We start from the raw sequence: 9,842 nt of genomic DNA on the forward strand, positions 1-9,842 counted from the left end.
CTACGCGACATGTTTTCCTGTTTGCGAAACCTGACTGTATTGAAACTTTGAACTGACAGATGACGTAATGTTGACACGGGGAACCGAAACCGCCCCTTGTTCAATTCGGGCGCACAAAGTTCACACGGAGACCGGTGCCCGTGGAGATTTTTACAGACGTTTCCGTAGCACAGTACAATTTTGTCATGTTGAGGGTCTGTGAGAAACTCCGTGAGGTGGACGCGAAGGGCAGGAGGTACGGACTAGCCCATGCGGAGACAGACTAGCCTGTGCGGAGACAGGCCACCTCCTTGCCCTGGTGGACGCCATGGCGGACATGGACATGCTGGCGGAAGTGGAGCTGCTCAAAAGTCTGGGCGACATGAATTTGGAGAAGGGAAGGACGTAGGGAAGTTCAACATGGCCTTGGCGCTTTACATGGCTGCTGTGTTCCGGTGAGACCATCGGAATCAGAGAGAAGGTATAGAACACCGATATGAATACACGGAGAGGCTTGTACAAGGGGTGACGTCAAAAAGGCCACAGGGAAAGGAGCATTCAACTGAAGACAGGAAAACGACTACACCTGCGAAGGTGGCAGAAACGTTTCAAGACCTGGACAAGAAATGGGCTGCCGGTGGTAACACAATCTCTGTGCTGGTTGGATACGCACAGTTGACGGTAGAGGGAATAGTGAACGAGGACAACATTCTCTGCCTAAACATAAGAGGGGGTTATGTAAACCGAGCCAAAAGGTAACGGAATGTTATCGGAAAGGTAGAAATAACTGCGAGGATGAACGCTCGCTTTCCGACAGCTTTTCTCTACCTATTAAGTAAATTTAAGAGGGGGGAGGTCTCCCCCCATTTATGTAAACCGAGCCTAAAGGTATCGGATAGGTAGAAATAACTGCGAGGATGAACGCCCGCTTTCCGACAGCTTCTCTCTACCTAACATAAGAGGGGGAGTTATCTTGTAAATTAATATAACGGCTGTTTTTTGCAAGTTGTAGCATAAACAAGAATAAAAGAAGAGCAACTCCGACTATGATAGGTATAGATTGTATGTCTAATTTTGCTACAAAGAAGACATGCAATGTGCGTGCACATGGTGTGTTGTTTTATAAAGAATGACCGTAACTGAACTGACTTAAGTGGTGGAATAAGTGTTTACTGCAAATGGGTGTATTCTAAAGGTCGAAACACGTTTCGGGTAAACTAGCTAAGATTTTAAAGACCGAGGCACTAACTCCCCAGGAGAGAAACTTCTGTTCGGAAAAAAATATCGGTTCCGGTTATACCAGTTTTATCTATACGATATATGCAAGGATGCTTAAAGTCCATGAAAAGATGGAGTGTGCATTTAATTCATCTTAACGTATGTGGAAAGGTTTCGGAAAGCTCAAATCTTGCTTTCAGAGGCCTTTACGGCCACCGTAAACTACCGTAAACTCTGCTGAAATATTTTCCAACCTTCGGAAAGTTTACTTAAATATTCGATTTAGTGCAGTGGAACGTGAGGCCTGTACCACCGAGCTTCTTCTCACACCAGGCGTCGAACGCTTTACTATCCTCCGTAGAGAAGTAGTTCTTCCAGTCTCCGACAATGCCTGTAAGTTCGGACGAAAAGCAAACGGAAATAGTTTAATTCAAGCGCGACATGAACAATTTCTGTCAGCATCAGATGTTGCTGTGTCGTTACTGCGAAATACTATCACTGGAAACTCGCTTGGATAAAAAGATACTTGAAAGTTGCCCTGGCATATAACGATAGTTTACCTAATTCCCATGCATTTATCGATAAGGCCACAGCAAGTAAATTTATATTTATGCATGACATCCTCTGCAGACTCCAAAATTAATGAGATAGGACGAAAAAAACAAGGCGGGCAATATTCCTATATTTCCAAATTTTGAGATCATGAATCTTGTTAAACAAGACTTGAGGCAACAAAATATGATATCACGACAAAGGCATTTTGTTCCTGTATTCAACCAATGAGGTTTCATATATAATATAAGACCTCCTTGATTCAACAGTAAACATATCATACTATCATGGTCATTCAGATGCAATGGAACACCTGGTCAGCAACTATATTCAACTGGGTATTGATATAGAACACCCTGTCAACACATGCCATCAAATGCGAGCAACTGAGCCTCAAGTTTGCTGAACCACATCGACCAATTGCATAACACAGAAAGCCTTTGTCGGACATATCATCGGAGGACAATGAAATTTCGATTTTGTTAGTAGTTCACTTCATTCAAGAACAGCACGTCGGATTACACGTTGTTGATAATAATGGCACAGAAACTACAAACTAGATTACACGTTTGGCATGAGGGCTGCACAGTGTCTTCCTGTAAGCTGGTGACGACGAGCAATCTTCTTCCAGCTTGCATACAAAACAATTGAACAACGAATTGGTACAGAGTTTTCCGAATTCTTACATTTGCAAATGCCTTTCTATGGCATGTCTAGAACGTTTTTGCGATACGGATCCGGAACTGACAGTAGTTTGCAACATATTGTATTTTTTTCGGTATGTTGACCATTGCCGAAGGGTAAACAAGAAAGCTTTAGAAAAGCTGGCTGGGGCGCATTTCGAAGAAAAGGATTAGAAGAAAAAAAAAATAGAAGAAAAACACGCTAGCAAAAACAAAATATTTCCTCCTTATATAAAAAGAAGAAAAAAAAAGGTTCCCGACCCCGGTCTTAAACTGGCGACCCCCCGATCATTGTACCTGAGCATTTATTGACAGGGATACTTTGGATTTACTATTAGAATGGGGTTTTTAAAGACATCTTAACTTTACACCTCACTACACGCGTACTATTCTTCGTCAAGTTTTGGTCATTTTCTTAACAAAATCAATTCCCTTTCACGGTGGTCACGTTGCTATGGATCTATCAGCGTTGTTATGCAAAAGTTTCCCGCCCACAAGCGGGGGTGCCATTAGCCGGGCGGAATAAAATAACAACAACACAAATCTTGCACAAAATAACGCATGATCTGATTATCGCAATAAGAAAAAAATATATGCACACGCAAACTACATTAGTTCGCTTTGAAAATCTGTATAATATACGAGTTGACCGCGAACACGGCGCTTCAAATTACCCGCGTTTGATACGTGTATGTATAGGTTGCTTTCGGTCATTGAACTTTGAACCTATGGACTTTTTGGTCTAATTTACATAGCAAACAATAGTTTTATACATATTTTTGACTTTAGGATCTTTGAATCCAATTTCTATTGAGTAGTTTTTGATGTCTGAGAGATTTTAACTTATTTCGCCAATTTGTTTGGACGTCTTCTCCCATAGTTCCCTATCGGCCCAATAGAATCTTATAAAATTTTTTCAAGATGGCGGCTAGATAGTTGGCTTTTGGACGGTTGCTTTTTTGTCGAATTCTAGCGTTGGTATCGGGAGATATCACCCAAAATACGAATCGCACGCTTTATTTAGAATTTCACGTGGAAGAATGGTTATGTTCTGGAAAGATAATGAGCTTGTCGGTAAAGATCACAGTACTTCGCTAGCGTCTGTTCTGGGGCGGTTAATCCAGATGCAAATGAGTGGGAAATACCTCCATTGTATTTGTCGCCCGGACCAAGCGAGATAATTACCCGCGAATTTCAACTACCAACGAGGCCGCGAGGGTTTGTAGAGACAGAAACCTCAACCAATTTCTAATAAAAAGACGTCTGAACGGTACCATTGGTGATTGAAATACGCGTGGGTAAGATAATGTAAAAAAGATACACGAATAAGACCCGCAAGTGTGTTATCTGAAGAAACCAGAACATGGCGTCGGAACATGGCGTCGGTTTGAAAACAAAGGAAAATCCAGTTCTGCTGTCAAACAATCACACTCTGATCTCTTCCGTATTTCCCCAGCAGTTGATTTACTCATTGATTTACTCATGCGTATTTTTATACAACGTACATCTCCTTTGTATAGGAATGCACCATTTTTTTTCTACCAGTCAAAGCTGCCAGGAAATTTTTAGTGTCAGCACAAGCCGACACATTCGGCATATCAAACGCTGGCGTGTACACTGTTACCACGATGGAATTACGGTATTTAGACCGCGTTATAGTACAAAAATGACGAGAAGGAGTTTGTTATTAGAAAGTATGCGTTTTTAGATCGGAAAACGTAGGGTTTGATTATAGAGTGGCTGTGTAGGACAGCGCCGGACACGTCGGTACACCATTTCTTGTCAAACACGCAAATGTATCAAGGTGAGTGCTACGTTTTGGGGTCTTTGTATGTGGTAAAATTCAATGTTTTTGTTTACAATGAAAATATTCGACTTCATCTATGAACTATTCGAATTCTATTTGTTAATTTTAAATTTCTGCGTGTAAAGTGAAAGTAATGTCCGGAGTAAAGGCCGGGGTATTGTTTATCATATCGGCGGGTTCTGCGGCGTCTCCGGCGGTTGCGCATACAATCTAGAACCCTCGGCCGGGAATTACGGTGAGTTATGGCGGAAACTGCGATTTCTTGATGGCCTTAGTTTGGGCGTTCTGTGTGGTAGGATAGTCCAAAATATAGCTAAGAAAGAATTGAAACGGTGGTGTCAGTATGAAGCTTGAGAGCGTGGGAATGATTGAAATGAAAGCTGGGGTATTGTTAATGTGTTAACCAGAGAACAATAGAGGCGGAGACAAGGCGTGCATTTGAAAAGGACAAGTTCGCGGGCAAAATCCTGCTCGGCTTGGTGCAACCAAAACAAATCTAGTTCCCGCCTGCAAAGGCGTAAACCAATCAGCTACTGTTGCCAGTAGTGACAGGGGTGATTGACATCGATTCCTCATCAATATGCATGCTTTACAAGTGAGGAAAAATCAAGGCCTTTTTGACCACCGTGTTTTGTGTAATTTCGTGCAATATATGTAATGTGGCTATTTCTGGGGATCTGGCAGGACATAGGAAAAGGTTTATTGCATTGCAAAACATATGGAAAGGCTTCTGGACAAACGAACCAACCAAACACCCAAGTTACCAAACCAAACCGTCAATTAAAACGAGCTCAAAGCTGGGGCGCGCCCCAACAAAAAAAAATCTTGTATTTTTTTTTTTCAAAATCAGGCGAAAGATATTGAGCGCGCTGATGTCATCCATAAAATTTACTTGTTGTGGCCTAAGATTTAATTGACAACAATCTAGCAAAACAATGAACTATAATTTCTTTGTCATAAGCCGATACTCTTTATTAGCTTTGTCACTGATGTAACATGTTATATTCCTTCTCTGGTCCAGTTGATACTAGAATATTGCAGTTTCAATGATCCGCCCGCGGCGTTGAAACCAATTGCAATTTTGTTCAGAAAAACGACTGTTGTAGGTTTTTTTTCTGTTAGCCTTGTTTCACAAAAGATGGTTTTAAACAACTCTATGTTTTTCTCGCTTTTACTCGCTTGGCCATTGACACAAATGCTCATCTCTGAGGCAATGTCTTAGATAGCAACCTTTCCTGGCTATATGCCTTCTGATAGGAAAGGTGGAATTGTCCAGGACTGGCTTCATGTTGTTGAAAGTGCTGGCCTCTGCGATGCCTTTTACGGTCGACTCGTCCAGATCAACCTCCAGGAAAGTCACGATGGTCTTTACAGCACTCAGCAGATCCTGTAAGGGTACAATAGCTTTTTTTTTATTCCGTAAAATTTAGTTTATTGCCAAAGGTATTCCACAAGCACATCAACGCAACATGTTGACTTTTCGGTGTCTCTCGAACACCTTCCTCAGAGCTTCTGCAAATTGTGATGTGTTTTTTTTTGGTAGATAGTAGCATATCTGTACACTGCCTTAGTGCGAAATATCTGGTTGGTAATCAAATTCAAACTGTTTAATGGTTGGTGATTAAATTCAAAATTTACCTGAATTTCTTTACTAATCACTCAGTTAGTTCTCTTCAGCTATATGAACCAATCGCTCTCGACACGTGGCGACACATCTATACTGTACCATCTTCATGTCCAAACTCTGATGCCATTTTTCTTGTTGAGAAAGAGTTTATATTCTCCATGATGTAAATGTTAGGTAGTCTCATCTGTACTCTACCTTCTTCATGTCCTCATACTTCAGGAAGAGGAAGTGGGGGTCGTCCCGCATCTGCCAAGAGCCCGACACGTGATCACAGAAGTCTCCGTAAGGCACTGGGGAGGGAGCATGCAACATGGATTATCAAATTATGTACGTTCAAGGTGAATCCCTCATGACCTCAATGAAAAGCGGCCTGCGAGCCGATTTGAGCTTATCATGAATAAACAAAGGTTAAAAAAAGTGACTAGAACATGGAAATGCATACATGTAAATGCGAAAACACACTAGATCTATTAGCCTAATTCTTCTATTGGCCGCATGAACTGGACTGTTTGCATGGTGTTTGATAAAGTAATAGTTCTACCATGCATCTCATAGTTCATATCTCATATATACATCATAGTTCATATCCTATACATATACATATATCATAGTTCATATCCTATACATAAACATATACATATACATGTACATACATTCTGTCACTCACGTAGGTCTGACCTTTGGGGTGACAACATCTTCCAACTCACTTCCTGCCACTCTAAGGACTGTGTATGCAAATTGCCACGAAAACCACAAGAACACAAACATCGAGACAAAGAAAGGAAAGTCTTCAGACAAGGAGGCAAAGTCTTTAAGATTTACGTTGATGAAAGTAAGACATCCAGATAGTAAGTTACGCCAAAATAGTTACTCAAGCAACTGGATAGAATTTTAAAGCAGTCAGACGTTTCAGACATCATCCACTATCTTTTTTCAGTGACTAACGATAGGACTGGAAAACCAGGTTTTATACCAAAACTCTGAATTAATATGTTAATGAGGTTAAGATCAATTTAGGATGTCTTGAAGTAGTCTTTAAAAGAATATTAATTCAAGACAATAAAGTTTTATGCAAATTGTTCAATTAGCTTCTGTTGTTTTAGTACAGTAACTGAGGCTTGGATATCCCTTTTGACGCAAACTGAATAGGCAGATGTGTTATCACAAGGCGAGGGGAGGGCAGCTCTGCAAGGTTTATGTCTTTAAGATTTATCCCCGGTTGTAGGCAGTCACTGACCTATTCCGGCACTGTAATCCTGAACAAAGTCTTCCCAACGCAGTTCGTCCTTCGCGCCCATCATTGGCATCAGTTTCTTAAAGAAATGAAACCCCGACACCGCCGTGTCCTTCGGGTTCCTCATCGGCACCAGCACCTTCACCTGTCGGCAGGTGAACAGAGACGGGAAACACTTCTGAAACACGTCCTGTAAATCAATGTTACATTACAGCAGTATGTTCTACCTAAGGTTCTCTTCATTATCAAGGTGTCAGACATTGTTTACACACACCAAATACAAAGTTTCCATATTGGACATATGAATAGCTGACATCCTACAGCCTACGGAGCTTCATTAACCGTTCTGCGACGGTGGTTCTGTAGAAGGAGAGGTAAGGGCGGGGGGGGATTGCTTTTTAGAGCAAAAATAATTGTTAGAGCATGCTATAAGTCTCTTGTCGAACGTGAAACGTAGATAATCAGCTGTAGCTGTGTTTATTTCTTTGCATGATTAATTTCAGTACGCTGTGTAGTCATGTCATGTTTTATCTAGGCATCTTAATAGAGCCATGTTGGTTCGATTCTTTGGATGGCATCCACGTGCGCATCAATTTTTGTCCGTTTCCAAATGCAAAATTAATATAGGCCGTAAATTGCCAACAAAATAAGGTAAAACTGATACTAATGTCGTATAATGTTAAAGTCAATTCCAAAGTAAAAAAAGAGGATGTGAAAGGACAAACATGAAGAATGCGGTTCTCGGTGAACCATACTCTGTGTGTTTAGTCATTTTTTCAACCTTCCTGACCACATTTTCCAAACTTTTTGACCGCTTGCTCGCATCAATTTTTTGTTTCTTGTTCCAAGAAGATGTTATCCTTACAATCGAATCAACATGGCCTTACGGCTTAAGTTGAAACATTTCTCATCATGAAATACAAACTTGAATCCCCTCATTGTCTTCGCTGTATCCAAATATTAGTATCCGGCTCTTCAGCCGAAGAAGTTGCAACACCGGGACACGTTTCCTACGGCTCATCTATGTACATTTCTTTTCAGCTACTTTGCTCTGTTAGTTCAAAAGTACCTTATTCTGAGGCTTGGATAGTCCTTTTGGGGCAAACTGAATAGGCAGGTGTGTTACCACAAGACGAGGGGAGGGCAGAGATTTATGTAGCCGGGCCGTCTGGCTGTCGGTAGCTTTATCTCCAAGGCACCGGCACGCATCAAGGTGTCCGAACTTTCTGCTACTTTTCCTGCGGCTCGCAGGATCTTAACGACGATCTCTGCCAGCCAGTTTGTCCCTGGGAAAATTGGCTGTTTTAGATACTGTAGTATGGATGTTGTGTGCTATCTTCTACCGGGAAAGTGAGCATACGCCATTTGACTGTCACTCATATTTACTTCTAGCCTATAAGCTGGTTCATGTTTTGAACTACGCATTCGCGCGGTCTAAGGTGAATGACCCTTATACTTGTTAACCATGCCAGACGTGTTTTGTTCATATCCCAGGGGCCTTCGCTTTGACATACAAAGTACATTGTACCATACTGCGCATGCGCATTTGAAACCGTGAACCGCCTTATTACAGGGTACTTTGTTGTTCTTAGTACTTAGTATAGTTATTCTGAATAGAATCAAGGATGAAATGAACAAGAAAATAAGAGAGCAACAATATGGGTTCAGACCAGGAAGATCATGTGTCGACGCCATCTTCACCTTGAGAAGAGCAGTTGAGAAAAGCCTTGAATTCAACACACCCCTACTATTAAATTTCAAAGACTTTCAGAAAGCGTTTGACAGTATAAACAGAGTTAACATGTGGCACATACTGAAAACATATGGGATCCCTGATAAGATTATCAGCGTACTGAAAGCTATATACAAGGACACCAGCTGCATAGTCCGCGTTGGAAGTCAAAACACAGACAAGTTTGAAGTACATACAGGAGTTCGGCAAGGGTGTATTCTATCACCACTCCTCTTCATAACCACCATAGACTGGGTCCTGAGAAAGGTGGAAAGGAACAGATGTGGAATACAGGTAAAAGGGACTGAAGACCTCCTGTTTGATCAAGACTTTGCGGACGACATCGCCCTCATAGAGAACAGCGTAGATGGGCTACAACAGGCCACAGATGTTACCAGGGAAACAGCAGGGAGAGTCGGACTGAAATTCAACGTAAAAAAAAAAGCGAAGTCATGGGCATCAACACAGTCATCAAAATTGAGGATACAGCTGTTAAAGTGACAGACACATTTACATACTTAGGCAGCACAATCGCAGCAAATGGACATAGTCACAATGAAATCATGACAAGAATCGGGAAAGCCAGCTCAGCCTTTGGAAAAATTCAAAAAGTGCTGAAGACTGGAGGGCTGAGCCTACAGAACAAAATAAGGATCTATCAAGCAATAGTACTGCCAATACTGCTGTATGAGGGCGAAACTTGGTAGGTGTATGCAGCCGACCAAAGGCGACTGAATGCCTTCCACACAAGATGTCTCAGAAAAATACTTGGCATCTCATACAGGGACAGAGTAACAAACAAAGAAGTCTACCGCAGAACAAGCCAAAGAGAAGTGGCAGACATGGTGAGAGAAAGAAGATTAAGATGGCTAGGACATGTCCTGCGAATGGAAGGAAATAGAAAAGCAAAGAAAATCCTAGACTGGAAGCCACCCGGTGGAAGAAGAAGCAGAGGAAGGCCTAGACTAACCTGGAAAGCAAACGTGGAGAAAGATCTTGAGGCAGTTGGC

At 41.7% G+C, this 9,842-nt stretch overlaps 1 protein-coding gene across 1 annotated transcript; it reads right to left on the reverse strand.

The window, feature by feature from the left end:
* Positions 1-797: 797 nt before the first annotated feature.
* On the reverse strand, positions 798-8,241 carry LOC136425604 (sulfotransferase 1B1-like). The gene is made up of 5 exons (XM_066414531.1): positions 8,170-8,241; positions 7,104-7,245; positions 6,062-6,156; positions 5,470-5,626; positions 798-1,588 (listed from the first exon to the last, which is right to left on the reverse strand). The coding sequence occupies exons 2-5, from the start codon at positions 7,225-7,227 to the stop codon at positions 1,467-1,469; spliced, it is 498 nt and encodes a 165-aa protein (XP_066270628.1). The 5' UTR covers positions 7,228-7,245; positions 8,170-8,241; the 3' UTR covers positions 798-1,466.
* Between the last annotated feature and the right edge of the window lie 1,601 nt (positions 8,242-9,842).

The sequence above is a fragment of the Branchiostoma lanceolatum genome, chromosome 19 (genome assembly GCF_035083965.1).
Source record: "Branchiostoma lanceolatum isolate klBraLanc5 chromosome 19, klBraLanc5.hap2, whole genome shotgun sequence".
NCBI lineage: Eukaryota > Metazoa > Chordata > Leptocardii > Amphioxiformes > Branchiostomatidae > Branchiostoma > Branchiostoma lanceolatum.